The 18,387-nt window shown below is 37.0% G+C and overlaps 1 protein-coding gene across 1 annotated transcript; it reads left to right on the top strand.

Moving 5' to 3' along the window:
- Positions 1–872: 872 nt before the first annotated feature.
- Positions 873–18,258, top strand: ppm1j (protein phosphatase, Mg2+/Mn2+ dependent, 1J). The gene is made up of 10 exons (XM_079629371.1): positions 873–1,364; positions 7,996–8,113; positions 12,384–12,710; positions 13,373–13,485; positions 14,388–14,472; positions 14,612–14,730; positions 14,862–14,925; positions 15,548–15,655; positions 15,776–15,927; positions 16,434–18,258. The coding sequence occupies exons 1-10, from the start codon at positions 1,096–1,098 to the stop codon at positions 16,579–16,581; spliced, it is 1,503 nt and encodes a 500-aa protein (XP_079485497.1). The 5' UTR covers positions 873–1,095; the 3' UTR covers positions 16,582–18,258.
- The last annotated feature ends 129 nt before the right edge of the window (positions 18,259–18,387 follow it).

Genomic DNA, 18,387 nt, shown 5'->3' on the forward strand with positions numbered 1-18,387 from the left:
GATTTGCGCTGTTTCATCAGCAGAACAATCCAAAAACTCATTAAATAACAGGCTACTAGCCTACTACAAACCCACTGAAAGGATGTGTGTCACAGGCTTGCCTTCACTGATCATTCCCGTTAAAGATGGCGCTACTGTGAATAAGGTAGCTAAAGGTATAGTTCACCCAAAAATGAAACATTTTCATCACTTGCTCTTAAAGGGTTACTCAAAATTGGAAATTAAGTTGTTCCAAACCTGTATGAGTTTCTTTCTTCTGTTAAACACAACAATATATATTTTGAAGAATGTTGGGAATCAAACAGTTGACTATGGAATTCAATGGCTATTGACTTAGTAGGAGAAAAAAATATTATGGAAGTCAATGGCTACCGTCAACTTTCTGGTTACCAACATTCTTTAAAATATATTATTTGTGTTCAACAGAAGAAGGAAACTCATGCAGGGTTGGAACAACATGAGGGTGAGTAAATGATGACATAATTTTCATTTTGTGAACTATCCCTTTAATTAGCCTATTATGTCATTATCACTTGCATATCATAGGCTACATGTATAATTATATATACAATATAATAATGATAAATGTTAAGCATAATAATAAACTGTTTGTTAAATTAACATTTTAAATATTTTATTTATACTGTGCTAATAATGACACTTTTCGAGATGAACATTGCGTTCTGAAATTAGGCTACCTTTAAATTTACATTTTACTTTTTAAATGTATTATTATTATTATAAAAAAAATAATTGAAATTCCTTTATAATAGTTGGGGTCTCGATAGTCATTGTATAATTCGGACGGTGTGTGTACATTCACAGGCTGGTCGGCTGAGAGTGCTATAGTATAGGCAGCGCTTACATCTTCCGTGCCATAGGCGGATATAAGCCTCTCGAGTGATGATACACACTCTGCAGGGAGAGGATTTTTTTCGACGAGGAAAACATTCTCTGTCAAATCGTCACATGGGGTCAATCGCTTCCTGCATCGCGACTGAACTACTTCGTTTTTGCCGCTTGGATCGTATAGTGTTATTATATCGTTAAGATCACCGTTCCTCGCGCGCCGCTGATGTCACACATTTCATTGCGATGATAAGCAAAGTTAAAAATGCCATGTCCTCGCTGGTGGGCGGAATTATCCCGCACGGCCACCACCACCACCAGCACCATCAGCAGCAGCAGCACGGATCCGCGCAGAACGGCGGCACGGACGGGCTCCCGCCGCGGTTCCCCTACAGCCGCCCCGAGTTTCTGGACCTGACCCCGGAGCTGCTGCAGTACTCCACCGAACACGCGTCCAGACCGGTCATCACGCTCAAGAGAGACAGCAGGCTGCAGTGGCGAACGGGATACGCGGAGTGAGTCGTGTTTTTGTATCTCTAAGATGCGCATAATATGAATTGTTGGTTAAAAATGATACGATTGAAGTGACGTCATTACTGAGGAAGGTTATATGTCACACCTAACCAAGGGCAATGGCTCATCATCATCATCATCCTCTAAGCGCTCGAGTCAGCTGGAATGTTTTCACTGAAATGTGTTGTAACCGCACTGATGGTGACGCAGCACATGAATTAATCATTGCATTTAAATATAAAAATCGTGCATATGTCAGACACGTATAGTTTTACTAATTGATATGTAGTAGTAATTGAAAGCATCCTTACCACGGTACAGTGAGTAGGCTACTTTTTACCACAGGACAGTGTATTCTTCACTACCTGTGCATCTGAGACAACACAGCGTTAGAAACATGCAGATACCTGATTTCCAGGCCTAAAAGAGTCATGAAAATAAGGAATTTCTGTAGTTAATGCTCAGCTTCAGGGCTGGTGTCATGGGACTGGAGACACCTGGGAACATTGTCCTGAGCTCATATTGGTGCATTCAAGTCATGTCCGAATGATGGTATATTTAAAGGGATAGTTCACCCAAAAATGATAAGTAGATATTTTGAAGAATGTGGGTAACCAAACAGTTGACAGTGGCCATTGACTTCCATAGTATGGAGGGAAAAAAAATACACTGGAAGAAGTCAATGTAACTGTTTTGTTACCCACATTCTTCAAATATCTTCTGTTTAGCTGAAGAAAGAAATTCATACAGGTTTGGATGGAACAACTTGAGGATGATGAGTAAATGGTGTGGGGGAGAATTTTCATTTTTGGGTGAACTATCCCTTTAAGAGTTAAGTCCGTTTAAAGTCGTAATTTCCATGGGGGATTTTATAGGAATTATGACTTTCACAGTGGGTGGCATTAAAAACATCTAGGTAATTGTGAATGTTACCTATCCACTCTTTTACCTATGTTTGCTGTAAAATAAATGGTAATCTTATAAGATTTTATAATATTTTATCAAATTTTTTTAGATTTATTATATATTTTAGATTTAATTCCATCTTTTATAATAAAACATTAAATAATAATGAATTAAATATAAACAAAACAGAAACATACAAATAAAAATAAACCAAAAATAATGAAATATATGAACAAAAATGTTGCAGTAACATCACAAATTGGTACAGGTGAAGGATGTTAGTGATGGGCGATAAAGGACTTTTTTTAAATAAAAAAATTCTAGTTAAAATACAACTGCATTATCAGTGTATACATTTTAGCAACTGGAGCGTATTTTTTATTTTGTGATGTTTTTTTAAATTTAAAATTCATTATTTACAAGCAAATAGAAAAGTCATGGAAATGTATTGGTAAAAAGGGATGGGAATCCTGACTTTCATCAGGCATCGTGATCTGTTGAGTGAAGATCAAGACCATACTTGCACAAAGTGGCCCAAGATCAAAGCCAGTGAGATGATGCAGTCTTCTTGAATCATGCCGTCAAATTAATGATTATAATGTTAAGTGGTTTTGGAATTTTTTTATATTTCTGTGTCTCAGACCTATAGAGAGCCCAGTGTGAAGAAGAGTTGGAGAGAAAACAGGCCCTGGTACTGAAATATGCCCAGTTAGCCTCTGGTTATTTAATCTATTATTAACTACAGAACAAGAGGAGAACTTTGTCTGTGGCTGCGTGATGACTGAATTTGAAACTGAGCATAATCTCTTAAGTGTGTGGAAACAAAAATACTTTTTAGCTGTTAGCTTAGCATGTGCTCACATACACAGGCTAACAAACAGGTACACGTTTTTAAAGTCATTAATTTTCAACAAGTCAACATGAAACAGTCTTCACAATCCATTTGACTTCTAACATTGAGTAAAATGTGCTACTAGAAAAACACAAAAAGAGAAGATTGTATAGTTGCTGTTTTCCATGCAATTACAGGTAATTGAAGACTAAAGCTTTCAAGCTGTGAGGACGATGCAGAAGCACCATACAAGTATCATGGAGGTGTTCCATATGTTGTGTGTGATATGTTCTGAAGACAATAATACACCAAAATTAAAGTTAATCTTCATTGTTAAAGGGCACCTATTATGGAATTTTGAAATTTACCTTTCATGTAGTGTGTAACATAGATCTAAGTGAACAAAAACATCCTGCAAAGTTTGAAATATGAAAGTGCACCGTATATAAAGTTATTGTCTTTCAAAAGTGAGAGTCGACTCTGAGTCATTTTTATGAATCGTTAGAAGACCGAAGCTTTTTCTCTGACTAGATGACGTCAACTTGTCAAGTTATTTGAATACGATAAGCCCACTTATTGCGCTCCAAGCCCAGGGAAAATATCATGGCGACGAGACGCTGCTCTGAAGTGCGGCTCAAAAGCAAACTTTTTTCATCTGCCCAAGGAGGAGCATTTGAAGACTAAGTGCCTACAATTCACTATACCACAGAAGTATAGTCCGAGCCTTGTGCTTTGTTCGCGTCATTTTGAAGATTGCTTTTTAAATGCAATCAAACTTGGATTGAACTGAAGGATATTGACTGATATTGAAGGAAGGTTCAGTTCGAAGTGTATTGCATCAGCTTCCTCCTCCGTATCACAACCTGTAAGTGTTATTAATAATTTTTGCTTTTATATTTTATGTAGCATGCTTAATAATTATTTAGTTTGTTGTGTAAGCACCGTTTAGCTTCTAGGTCTTCGATGACAATTGTATTGAGATATGTGAAGTGTTTGTCGTTGTTTTCGGAGTTGTCTTAAAGAATAGAGTAATACCTCGTAGTAACGTAACTGCATTTTTTTTTTGTAAAAACGTTATGTTTATGCATCGGGCTAACGCAAACAAAGACTGATTGTGCTTTTACAATATGAACTCTGGTCTATGCTCGCTAACATAACATTAAATTCTTTATCTTATTTTTCGTTTTTTACTACAAACTATAAAGCAGTGGACTATAATCATTATTATAATACAATTTAATTGATAAAAGCATCATTGCACTCCGTGTTAAAAATAAGTATTATCTCTGTAAACACTGCTGGGTCATCTGACCAATCAACGCAGATTAGCGTCGCGCAAAGGAGGGGTTTGAAAAACGAGTCGTTGAACGATTCATTTGGGAGTTGGTGAGCAAATCAGGTAAAAATAAATGCATATTATACGAAAACAAAAGTGTTTTTTGTCATTGCATGCATGTAAAACTGTTGTTGGGGACTCCCACAACAACATTAGGAACATTTTAAATGTCATAATAGGTGCCCTTTAATCTTTTCCTGCAGTGAGCTGTTAACCAGAGATAATTTAATCATGGAGCCATAACAGTTTGATTCATAAATTAATCATTCAAATAGGTTTTGTAAACTGGAACAACCGATTCTTTAGATTCAAAATAGTCAAAATAAGGTTCCCAGTAAGGCTTCAGACGACTAGGCCTACAGCATGCAAGAATATTTTAGTTTTGTTGAAATTGCATATAAAAAGCGGCCAGCACAATTCTTCAGAATCAATCCTTTTCTGCTGTGGCCGGTTGCATAAAACTAGTCTTGCAAGTTTGTCATCTAATTTTCTTTAGGCTTTAAGACAGGTCATAATTTTAAGTCAGTTTGAATCCGAAAAATATGACTGATTACAGCTAACTACTAGTTGGTCAGACTTGGTTCTCACAGTCTTAAGGGACAGTTCTTGCCAAAATAAAGATTCTGTCATTAATTACCGTACTCATTTATCCACGCACATCATTTTCATTATTCATGTGCCCTCATAACCTTTAATCAAAAGAACTTCCCCTCCCATTTGCATCTCTTCTCTTCTCTTCTCTTCTCTTCTCTTCTCTTCTCTTCTCTTCTCTTCTCTTCTCTTCTCTTCTCTTCTCTGATGACGTGTTTATTGGCGTGAGGACGGGGCAACCTGTCACTCGCATAAGATCGACCAATAGCAAACCGCAACCATCCAATCAATTCCCAATGGTCAAAATCAAGTCCCGCCCTACATTTTTTTCTTGTACAAGATGCCGTTTTACTTGGATATACATGACAATAAGAAAGAAAAGATGATCATAACTGCTGTTTCATGTTGACTTTAAAACTCTGACGGCCTCTCAAAGACACATTGTTGGCTGTAGATTAATGGCAGCTAGACTCTGTAGATTCCCCAACACACACTCATTCTCTATAAGATATAACTGAGTCATCCGCTGTGGAGATTGGCTTTCTATGAACATGGTGCTGCCAAGCTGGCAAAGTCAAACAGATCCAGCATTCACCCACGCCACAGTAGATGAATTCCTGTCGATACATGTATGAGTGCAATTGAACTATAATCATTGGCTCTCTGTAGGGATTGGTCAACACTAGTCATTTTTTAGTCGCCCAACAATTAGCCAGTCTGTTAGTGAGTGCGACTAGTTCATCTAGATTTTTTCTAGATTAACTAGTCATGTTTCAGTTTCGATATCTTGGGTGACTGCTTTAATTAGCTTGCTGAAACTGCACTTTGCCTAATCTGTACGGTAAAACCTAGTCAATTAAAAAAATGCACCTTTGCATTAAGAATCTCATTGTCATTTCAGTTTGACCTAAACAGTTTGTGTGGCACATTTCTGTGTGGATATTGAAGGAAGGGTCGGTGCAAACAATATTAATCAGTCAAATAGGATACTCATTTATGTCTTTGCTTTTCGAGGCACAATTCAAGATAAACAGTGCCATAAAAAGTGCCCATTTATTCTCTATTATTAAGCACAGTGGGTGGAGGTGAAGAATTACTCATCAGGTTTTTCGAGTTATATTGAAACTGCATCTCTCTTCTGAGCTCACACAGCAATGCTAAGATACAGCTATACACATTTATAAATGCAGATATTACTCTTTTTTTATGTTATTGAAGGTTATTGCTTGAGGAAGGATATTTGATGTCAGTGGATGTTTTAAACTCAGTGTATGTTTTATCAATCTAGGGCTTAGAACATGATTTTAACATGAAATGGTCATTTGAATGTTTTCACATGAAGACTTTGTTTAGTCTTGCCTGAAGCACTGCATTAATAAAACTCTTCTCAGATTTTCAGATCAATGATGTGAAACTTGATGTTTCGAGTTTACTAATCTACTGCACACCATACCAGCGTCAGTTTTTTAAATGCCATGTGATGAATCACTCAGCAAAATGATAAAATATTCACTGGCAAAACAGCTTATAAATGGAATATTTTATGTTTCTTGGAACATGTTTTTTTTGGAATACACGGTCAATAAAGAGAAACGCTTTTAAAGCTGGCTCATGCTAATCAGCCAAACCTTGACCTTTTGATTTTGACAGGTTTGTCCCTGCTCTAAAATGTTTTGCACAAACTGTTAACATCAGGCTTAAATGATCAAGAACATTGTTAAAAATAACTTCAGCCCCGCTTTTCTAATGTTGGATTTGGGATTCGTCTGAAGGATAAATAAAATAACAGAGGGGCTTAGCATGACTGTTCTGCTGGAAAAACAAACAAAAACAATTGTCAGTTAACCAGTCACCTGAAATGCTAGTTGCCACTTTTTTTTTATTTTGGTCTGAGAGACTAACACTAGTGGTGGTAAGCCTTGCTAATAAAGGGTTGTTTTGTGGCTTTAGCTCATTGCTCTACTCTGTATTTTCCACAGATAATGAAGTTACTTCTGCTTTCTTTTTCTTTTGCACACACAATGGTTGTGCTTCTCTTAAAAAGTAAAATTTTCCATTTAATGTGTGTTACTTTCATTTAAAGAAATCATACTATGTTGAAACCTAATGTGGCAGAAGTAAAGAAAAGCAATTGTAACTTCAGAAGAAGGAACTTGCTACAATGAGACACTTCCTCTTTTGAGAGTAGCTACAGTGGGGCTTTGTCAGCTGATTCTAAACGAAAACCGCAGCATAACATTTTTTTTTCAAAATTACGTGTATAGCATAATGATTTACGATTATGCTTGGATTATTATTATGGGTATATTGCTTTAAAATCCTTTGAAGTAGTATGTCTCCAACATCCCAATTTTAAGTAGCCTAAGCATAAAGTTGATTGAAATGCATCTTTGCTAAAAAAAAAAATCTTAAAATTGGGCATATAAATACATATATAATACAGAGAATGATTTGACAGAAACATTTTAATAATTATAAATAAAACAGAGACTTGCCTGTTTCCTGTACAGTTTATGATGTTCTCAGAGCTTAAATCTTTTTTTTTTTGTTTAAATGCTTAAAGATTTGTAGAAGAAATATTGAATAAGGGTCAAACTTTTGAAGAGAAGCCCGTAACATTTATATAAATATCTCATCAGATCATGACTGTGGCCTCTGAAGCATCTTACTGCTCTCAGCAGATTAGGAAGAGTATGGCTTTTTATAATCCAGATTTGGGAAATAATGGCTTTATGTTTCACTTCATGTTAGACTGCCATCATACTAGAAATGATACTTAGCTGTATAATAATTGCTCCATCTTTTTATTGCTCCATCCTTGGTTTTTAAAGTCATTACACACACACACACACACACACACACACACACACACACACACACACACACACACACACACACACACACACACACAATGTTTTTAATTTAGGAAAATAAATAAATGACACCAATGATTTTGTCTGTCTCTCAGGGTGATAAATGCTGGGAAGAGCATGCTGAATGAAGACCAGGCTTCCTGCGAGCTGATGTATATTAAGAAGATAAGTAGCAAGCATCAGCGCAGCTCCATGTTACTGGAAGAAGGTGGGGTAAGTTGGTCTATGACACAACATCCTGAAAACAACAGGATGCAGCCAAACAGTGTTACTCTCATCATTTTTTGTTTTGATAGAAAAAATTGCGTTTGAATACTGCAAGATACATTCTAATGCCAAACTCTTATTAAAAAATCAATAGTCAGGTGAGTCTCCAGTGCACTTCAATTCTTTGTATCAAAACTTATTAACGTCTATATAAAAAAGATCCCTGATCTAATTTTGCAGTGCAGTTGTTGTGGATCAATTGAACTGGACAAAACTGGTCTCAGGTAAGATTATGAAAGCCCTGGCGATCCCATTGAGCTCTGGCATCTGTTGCTGAGCACATTCATTTAAAATCCAATCTAAATGTAAAGAAAAGACACATATAATTGAAAGGATTTTCCATTTTTAGATAAAGTTCTTGAAATTTACCAAGATTCCGAAGCTAACCAAATGAAAGTCACCATGAAATCAAAATTGTCAATTATTTTTATGGAATATTGATTTCTTCAATATCTAATCATCTCAGTTCTCTGATTATGTGTTTACTGGCGTGAGGGCGGGACCACCTGTCACACAAATGCCAATAGCAACCAATAGCAAGCTACAACCATTCAATAAATTCTTGATGGACAAAATTAAGTTCCGCCCCACATTTTTTCTTGTTCGAGAAGCCGTTACATGCTGTTTTCATGCATGTATCTTTAAATGCAACTGAGCTGCTGCTGCCCAGAAGAGGGCGGAGCCTTTACAGCTCGTGCCTCCGATACTCTGCCAAAAACTAAAACATCTGTTTGGTTTTGATTGTCATCTCTATCGCGGTCACGCTCACGTGACATTGCAGTTCTTCATCATCATGATCATTCATCTTTCTGTGCGCACAGAAAGCTGGATGTCAGACGGCACGTCCCGTGAGTATAAAAATAAGATCTCTTTTACTCTTATTGCGCTTAAACTGTCAAATACACACAAGATTATGTCAAAAACACACAAAGCTGTCATTAGTCGGTTATGTCTGTGAACCTAAACAGCAAGTTAAAGGGGTGCAAGGTGATGCTCAAACTTTAGCATCCATCTTTTTCACATGCAATAGAAAGTCACTCTGTGTGCATCTCACAACAGTTCCTATACAAGCGATTTATAGATTACCATGACAGAATATGCTAATTGAAGATAGTTAACTCCACATCAGCAACATAAACTCATCAACTGACCATTCAGAGACGTCCTGTTGCTTCTACATGTTGTCACTTCTCCTTGAGTCTCTCCATCTTTGTCTGACTCCGTTTTAACATTAAAGGCAGAACAGTTTCTGTCATTTTAGTGTGTCTGCGTGAGGTAATCGCAGCTGCTAACACACACACACACACACACACACACACACACACACACACACACACAAGAGCTCTTGAAACCCCGCCCTCTGCTGCAGCTCGTTTGCATTTAAAGGGCCAGGCACAGAACGGTGCGTTTGTGCTCACCCTCAAAAAGTGACAACTTTAACATGCTATATAAAAATATATATGATTTAAAAATATATATGTTTAAAAAAAACATAATTTTTTTTTTTTTTTTATGTTTAAAAAGCTTATTCTGAGTCATTGCTTATGATTTATGGGGATAAAAAAAGGAGAGGGTGGATCTTTACCATTATAGGTTGGTTGTGTACACACACACTGCCGACACACATGTATGTTCAAACACCATGTAAAAGTGAATTTTGCATAATAAGTCCCCTTTAAATCCACCAATAAACATCAGCTACATCAATTTGACAGATTATGTGAAACTTTATTGAAAACTTAATCAAAATAAAGAACAGCCTCATTGCATAACTGCTTGTCTAGAATGATATATTTATAAAGCTGAAGTTTCCAATACAAGCTGACTTTCAAAAGGCCTTTTTGTCTTGGTGAAGTGAAGTGAAACTTAAAAAATGTTTTCTGTGTGAGAGTTGTGATCATGTGATCATGTGATCATGTGATGTGGTCCAGGCAGTGTTTTCACCTATCCTGGACTTATGACCTTCAAAGTGTGCGTTTGTGTTTGTATGCAGGCATAAGTCTGATCTCTCTGATCCTCATCTGCAGTCGACCCTTATGTCCCCTCCGTCTTACCTCAAAATGACACATGTAATCCAAAGTGGAAAGCTGTTCAAGTCTGATTGATTAAAACGTCTCCTTAGATAATATTGCATTGACAATAAGAAGGGTTGTGACATCTGTTCAAGGGAGGCTTTGGTATTGTGCAGACTGACGTATTTCTCTCTTGATCCCTCTGTTACATTCCTCTCTTCGCCATTCTCACTTATTTTCAAGTATCTCATGTTTCTCCTAAAATAGAAATAAATGAGACAATAGTTGATCTCTACTTGTACATTGATATTAGATGGATATTAGTATACTTACTACATAAAGTATACCATTTAAAAAAAAAGTATACTTAAGTATAAAAATTGACTTAAGTATACCGGTACTTGGAAAAAATAAATATAGTTCAAGTTAATTTGATTAAGGGAAGGAGTTATGGATAGTTGCCAGAGAATTACTACTGTATATGGTTGCTAGTGTATAATGGGTTTCCAGGGCATTTCTATCCAGTTTTGTTTATTTTCATGTTGCTATATGGTTGCTAGGACATTATTTACCTCAATTTGCTCCCTATTTAATCTCATTAATGTTTACGAGAAACAATTATTTTCTCGTATTACTTCTTTTGCGTAGGTGGTTTCAAACAATCAGAAATGGACTGGTAATGTCCAGCAGTATTTACTCACGAGAGGTTATTAACCAGGACAGTGACTTCTGTCTCTCTTTCGCCTCTGCTTAAATCACGTGACGTTGCCCTCCCCCACTTAATACCCTCTCTCAACTCCTCTAAATCAATTACATCATCCTATCATCTGCTGTGTTGCCTGTCTGCAAGAGTCAGACAAACAGGCAGATAAAAAGATAGCAAGAACACATATTCACTTGACGTGGACCTCTTGCTCTTTAGAAACAGAGATCCAGCCACAAACATTTGCTGCTGCCAGCCTCAGGCTGTCCCGGCTGATCTGACATGATTGAGCGGGTGTAATCTTGTCAACAGGTAATGACAGGAAATTGAGATTGGAGAGGATTTCTAGAAAAGCTGTGGAAAGTGTCGAGATGCCCCCCTGTGGTTTTAAAAAGGCTTTGCATGTTATTGTGCTGTCTTGTGTGACTCTCTGAAATACTTGATACTGATTGGTCCATTGTGGCATTCTACAGTCAGATGTTTTCTAAATTGTGTAAATGACCTATGTCCCAGAAACCCGATTAATCTGCTAGTATTATTGATTTAAAACCACTTTTTTTCACTAGTCAATATTTAAAGGGGAAGCCTTTTTTTACGATGTACAATACAGTCTCTCCTATTCCAGCATGATGTGAAGAGACATCTTTAAGTAAGCCACTGGTAGTTTGAGTTCCTGAAATGTGTAAACGATTTGGCTATTTGAAAACATTGCCCCAGTGGTTCAAACAAAGAGGTCAAGGTTCAGCTAGTTGGCATGATCCAGTTTAAACCTACTGGTAGAAGCTGATACTGCAACATAATGGAGCACAATCATATGCTTCATAATCAAAGCATTAAAATAAAGAGCATCTTTCTTAACTTACACTTTCAAAAGTAGCTGTTTATTTATTCTGAAAAAATAAATAATTCTAACTAATACTTTTTAAATAATTAACTATATGTAATATATATACCGGTATATCAAATATTTTATATATATAAAAAGATTTAATGTAAAACATTTTGATTGCTTTACAAAAAGGTTTCACTTGTTAACATTAGTTCACTACATTAGTTGACATGAACTAACAATGAACAATACTTGTACAGCATCTTAGTTTATGTTAATCTCAACATTTACTAATATATGTGTATGTCACTGTGAAGTGAACTAACATGAACATGAATATTGTCATTAACTAACATTAACAAAGGTTAATAAATCGTATAAGAATATATTGTTCATTGTTATTTCATGTTAGTTAATGCATTAACTAATGTTAACAAATGAAACCTTATTGTAAAGTGCCACTATTTTAAACAAATTTTTTTATAATATATTAAATATTATAAATCAACAGGTCAACGTGGTTCACCCAATTGCACAAGTTTGGGGCGAAGCTACCTGATTATTTGAACAATGACATACAGTGTAGGAGAGGAGATATTGTTTTTGCAATTCTATTTCATGCCACTAATGATGCATGAATCACACACCTTCTCCTCTTCCTCATCCCTTCAGGACACCTCAGGCATTCCCATTCACTTCTGGGGAGTGTTTGATGGACACGCCGGCTCTGGTGCTGCTCTCATGGCTTCCAAACTTCTCCACCGTATCATCCGCGATCGGCTTTGCGATGTCGCCCATCTTCTAGAAAATCAAAACAGCCCTCCGCCTATCTGCCTGGCCAAGAACGGGAGCCCCTTCCAGGCTGAAGCGAAGAAAGGGGCCTGCCTAGATGGAGAGGACCAGGACGGGCCCCCGGATGAGCCGCGGTTCCACATGGAGAAAGACATCAGTGTGGAGAGCCTGGTCATGGGAATCATAGAGACCGCCTTCAAACAGATGGTGAGAACTGTAAAGGATAAGATAGATCTGTGGTTTTAGTCTTTTTTCCCTATGGAGGACTAGGTGAGCCACTTAAAAAGAAAATAATTATCAATGTATTCAAAAATACCTTGTTGAGTTACGTTAGTAGTGTGTTGAAACTTTCGGTTATGGTAAGGGCTGTGACATTTCCGAAACACACTCGAAGCAGTTGACCAATCACAATGCACTGGTCCAGCCGACCAATCAGAGCGCATTGAGCTTTTCAGAAGGAGGGGCTTCATAGAGACAGGAACTAAACAGTGTTACTGACAGACTGGGAAGAGAGGAGCTGCAACAATGGGTGCTTTTCAAACGGTATAGGCTGCATCCTAGTGAGGCTGTGTCCTTCCTAGTCCAGTCCTTCAGAGGCTTGCAGTTCTCCTCAGCATTAAATGCTTGAATGAGACGGTCTAGTAAGCGTGCAGGGCTACGTCAAAAATGTTTCCGCCCCGTGGCCACGACGCAAAAATACTAATAAAATGATCATTTGAAAAATACTTTAGATTAAAAAAATAATAGAACTGTTTTTCTTTTAATACAACACAGGTAATGACAACCCTGTGATCTCCCAGTGGTTAACAGCATTATGTGATTAATTTACAACAAAGCAAAATCTGAGTGTGTGTTGTGCCACTCAACAGGACGACCTGATCGAGAAGGAGAAAGAATCTTACAGTATCTCTGGTGGCTGTTGTGCCTTGATTGCAATTCACTTGATGGGGAAACTCTATGTAGCAAACGCAGGAGACAGCAGGTAAGATGCCTTTAAAAAAGATAAATGTGCATGTTATATTAGCAGGCTTACAGAAGATGGTCTTTATCTTTAGATGAAAGAAGGAAATGTACAATCAAAAAGTTAATTATACAAATACATTCGGTTTTAAACATTGACCCTAATCTTGACAAGATGCATTGACTTTAAAGCTGTGAACTTTCATTTCATAAGAGTTTAGTGAGTGTAATTTCATTTTTTTTTTTTTTTATAGAAAGGCCATTGTATTATATTTGCCGCAGTAAACTGATTTTTATAGTGAAAGTTCGAGGAAATTGTTATTGCTTGAAATAATCCATGTTCATTTTTCAAAGATGTTACCTTGGATGTTTCCAAATGACTCAATTTCTGTGCCAGTTACCCATCATGATCATCTTGGGGATTTTAGCAATAAATGAGATATCAAAATAATGCAAATCACTGCATACCATACATACAAGTGAAACTCGAATAGAATAATTAGAATATCGTGCAAAAGTTCATTTATTTCAGTAATTCAGCTTAAGAGGTGAAACTAATATATTATATAGACTCATTATATGCAAAGTGAGATATTTCAAGCCTTTATTTGTTATAATTTGGATGATTATGGCTTACAGCTTATGAAAACACCAAATTCAAAATTTGAATTTTGTGAAAAGGTTTCCATAAGCTGTAAGCCATAATCAAAATGATAACAAATATCTCACTTTGCATGTAATGAGTCTATACAGTATAATATATTAGTTTCACCTTTTAAGGTGAATTACTGAAATAAATGAACTTTTGCACGATATTCTAATTTTCCGATTTTCACCTGTATATTTCTTACTATTTACCATCCAGTGTTTCTGTAGGTTGTATAATACAATACAATCACCTAAAATAATATTATTTCCCCACAGAGCCATAATTGTCCACAACAATGAGCCCATCCCCATGTCCAATGAATTCACACCAGAAAGTGAAAGGCAGCGGCTACAGTACCTGGTGAGTAACCTGTGTTATTGTCCCAATAGAATTGCCATTGTAACTCCTGTTCATTCATTATCCTGCGTGACTGCTCCATTACTATTGTAGATCTTCAGTTCTGTAACACTTCCATCATGTTTGTGTTGCTTTTGTCTAGGGCTTCCTCAAACCGGAGCTGCTTGGGAACGAGTTTACACATATTGAATTCCCCAGACGCATCCAACACAAGGAACTCGGCAAGAAGATGCTCTACAGAGACCACACAATGACTGGATGGTAATCATGAACCACACATATGAGGATGAATTATAGCAGCAGCTATTATACCAAACTATATTTTGATATACACTATATATTCAAGTCTTTTACTTTATTGCATTCATAACCATTACCTGTTATTATTTCAGGGCATATAAGACAATTGTAGAAGATGATCTCAAGTTCCCGTTGATTTATGGGGAGGGGAAAAAGGTGAGTGAATAATTCTGCTTCTTTTCTATTTCACTTTTATTTAACTTGAAAAGGTTCTGTAAATGGATTTTATTTTAGGCTGCATAACAGTAACATTTGTTACAGACCTAACATACAATCTAATGAAGGTGTCTGAAGCTTTTTCCACAGCTATTTATTACGAAGCAGGAGTAGTGAGGTGTTGCAAATGGGAATTGCCATAATGTTCTGCCAGATGTATGGCAGAATAATGTCTTGTTTGATAAAGTTTGTATGTACCGGTATATAAAATAACCCTTTTGCTGTAATGGTACATAAACTTCCAACTGTGAGTGTGTGTGTGCGTGTGCGAGTGGTTCAGGTATATCCCATGTTATGGGGACAAAATGTACCCACAAGGAAGGCAATAACAGACATTTCCTGAGGAAAACAGCTTATAAATCATACAGAATGTTTGTTTTTGAAAATCTAAAAATGCAGAAAGTTTTCTGTGATGGATAGGTTTAGGGTTAGGGGATTAAATATACAGTTTGTACAGTATAAAAATCATTATGTCTATGAAATACCCCCATAAAACATGAAAAGCCAACTGTGTGTGTGTGTGTGTGTGTGTGTGTACGTGTGTGTGTGTTCTCGCTCGTAGGCTCGAGTCATGGCTACTATTGGAGTAACGCGTGGTTTAGGGGATCACGACTTGAAAGTGTACAACTCCAACATTCATATCAAACCCTTCCTATCCTGTTGCCCAGAAGTGAGTATGTAAATGGGTATTTATGTGAAAATATTTGCAAAGCCATTCATTCTTCTTGATTTAAGTGGACAGTACACCTTCCAAGAAATGAAAATAGTATAATATCATGCTCTTATCTAGGTCAAGGTGTACAACATCTCCGAGCACAAGCATGGGTCTAATGATGTCCTGGTCATGGGTAGTGATGGACTGTGGGACGTTACAACTGATAGAGATGTTGCGGACGCAGTATCAACTTTCCTGTCTGGCCGTGAGCCCAATGATCCCATGAGGTGAGCGTTTGATCTTTACATGATCACAGGTAGAGCCCCCTTTTTTTTTTTTCACAGATTCACACAAAATTGAAACGCTAAAGGCAAATAATAAAATGCAACTAACACCACTGTTTTGAAAGAAGTCTCTTATGCTCACCGAGGCTGCATTTATTTGATCAAAAATATGGTAAAAACGTAATATTGTGAAATATTATTCCAATTTAAAATAGCTGTTTTCTATTTTAACATAACTTCAAATATAATTCAAATATAATAAAATCCTGTGATGTAAAGCTGAATTTTCAGCATTATTACTCCAGTCTTCAGTGTCACATGATCCTTCAGAAATCATTCTAATACGCTGATTTGCTGCTCAAGAAATGGTATATCAGGTGTGACTCAGGTGTGTAGTAGTAGTTACACCAGCAGATGTCAGTATACAGTTTGTCAAGACTAAGGCCCTCTATGGTCATTTTTTATTTACTTTAATGTTCAACTGATGATGTCATTTTATGCTTTTAAAGGTACACTCTAGCAGCACAAGACCTCCTGATGCGGTCGCGTGGAGTCCTGAAGGAGCGAGGTTGGCGGCTGCCCAATGAAAGACTTGGCTCGGGTGATGACATCACCTCGTTTGTCATTCCATTGGCCGGGGCAGAGTTAGAAACATGACCGGGTTGGTCCACCTTCACTGGACAAGCACAGCAGGACACGTCCTTGGCTCCATCCCAGAGAAAGGGCTAGGAAAACCAAGAAATCCATTTTCAATCTGTCAGATGGCTCGGATGCGAGAGACGTTAAATGCAACTTTCCCTTGTCCTCCTTCTCCTCCTCCGAGTCGTACCATGAATATCGTCAAGCCCATGTCAGGTGTGAGGTGACGTCATCAAGTGCCATTCCTCTCGCTCTCCGTCTCCTTTCTGATTTGTCGAACGCAACCTCCGCAAGTCAGTACGGGACTGGAGCGCTCATAATGTTTGGGTATTCTTTAACACCAGGGGGTCATTCGAATCTGAATCTCAGTGTGGCAAAGGAATAAGCCAATACTGCTTAAACATCAACGCCCCGATGGCAAGGGAAATAAAAACGAAGCACTTTATATGTAGCAGAATCCATTTGAGCTGTAATTTAAACTGCTGATTATATTTCCGAACTATTCTCCAAAGAATGTTTCTGTTGACTGAATTTAAAGGGATAGTTCACCCAAAAAAGAAAATTCTGTCATTAATTACTCGCCCTCATGTCGTTCTAAACCTGCAAGACTTTCGTTCATCTTCGGAACACAAATAAAGATATTTTTGATGAAATCTGAGAGTTTTCTGTCCCTCCATTGACAGATACACAACTACCACTTTGACGCTTCAAAAAGTTCATAAAGAGATCGTAAAGCGAATCCATATGAATTGAGCGGTTTAGTCCAACATTTTCTGAAGAGACTCGATCGCTTTTTACGATGAACAGATTTAATTCAGGCATTTATTCACATATAAACATTTTTCAGAAAAATTTGGACTAAACCACTCAATTCATATATGGATTAGTTTTAAGATCTCTTTATGAACTTTTTGAAGCGTCAAAGTGGTAGTTGTGTAGCTGTCAATGAAGAGACAGAAAATGCTCAGATTTCATCAAAAAGATCTTCATTGTGTTCCGAAGATGAAGGAAACTCGTACGGCTTAGGAACGACATGTGGGTAAGAAATTAATAACAGAATTTTCATTTTTGGGTGAACTATTGTCTTAAGCTTTTCTATAGCAAGATGCAATCAAACAACAAAAAACAGTGGGCATTTCCTGTGAATGCATAGTTTTTTTTTGTTCATCTCAGCTGTTTCGGGTTCAGTCAGGCATAGTTTTAAATGGACCCAACGCAAATGTCTATATTCTGGAACAAGTATTAATCTCACTTCTGTAAAACTAGTTGAACCAAGCTCATTTTCCCTACATCGGTATAAATATGTACATGTACAAATAATATGTACAAATAACCTAAAACATTGACATGCACCAGGCTTTCTATACCCAAATGAACTGATTGCTTGAACTGCTGACCTGTTTATTTAGCTGTAGATAAAACCTAATTTGGTCTGAAACTGTGTCAGTAAAGAATCGTAAATCAAACAACCATGTAGATCCAAACCTGAAACTGAGAAACCTGAAATTAGTCATTGGTCTTTTTGTACACCTTGAATGTACCTTATTTCCTTTACTTGATGTCAGTGTTGTGTCAGTGTAGTAGTACATATATAAATTGATTTCTGCCTTTCAAATGATGATTCATTGTCAAAGGAGCTATCTTTGCAAATTATGTGACTAATTCTAAATAAATCTATCCTTTTTATTATAACAACCCAGTTGTTATTTTTTTGTGCTACATTAATCTGCATATTGTGCATGAGAAATTAGTGTTACTGATGTTAATGGTTTATGATGTGCTTGTTATTTGCTCTACCACTGCACCCTGCTGTGGCGGGACAAT

The sequence above is a fragment of the Phoxinus phoxinus genome (genome assembly GCF_949152265.1).
Source record: "Phoxinus phoxinus genome assembly, chromosome: 11".
In the NCBI taxonomy this organism is placed as follows: Eukaryota; Metazoa; Chordata; class Actinopteri; order Cypriniformes; family Leuciscidae; genus Phoxinus; species Phoxinus phoxinus.

Excerpts from the sequence above, each read along its gene's own strand:
- ppm1j (XM_079629371.1), top strand. The coding sequence starts at position 1,096 with ATGATAAGCAAAGTTAAAAATGCCATGTCCTCGCTGGTGGGCGGAATT. Across the intron at positions 14,926-15,547 it reads TTTATGGGGAGGGGAAAAAG|GCTCGAGTCATGGCTACTAT; the intron begins GTGAGTGAATAA and ends TCTCGCTCGTAG. Across the intron at positions 15,656-15,775 it reads TCCTATCCTGTTGCCCAGAA|GTCAAGGTGTACAACATCTC; the intron begins GTGAGTATGTAA and ends GCTCTTATCTAG.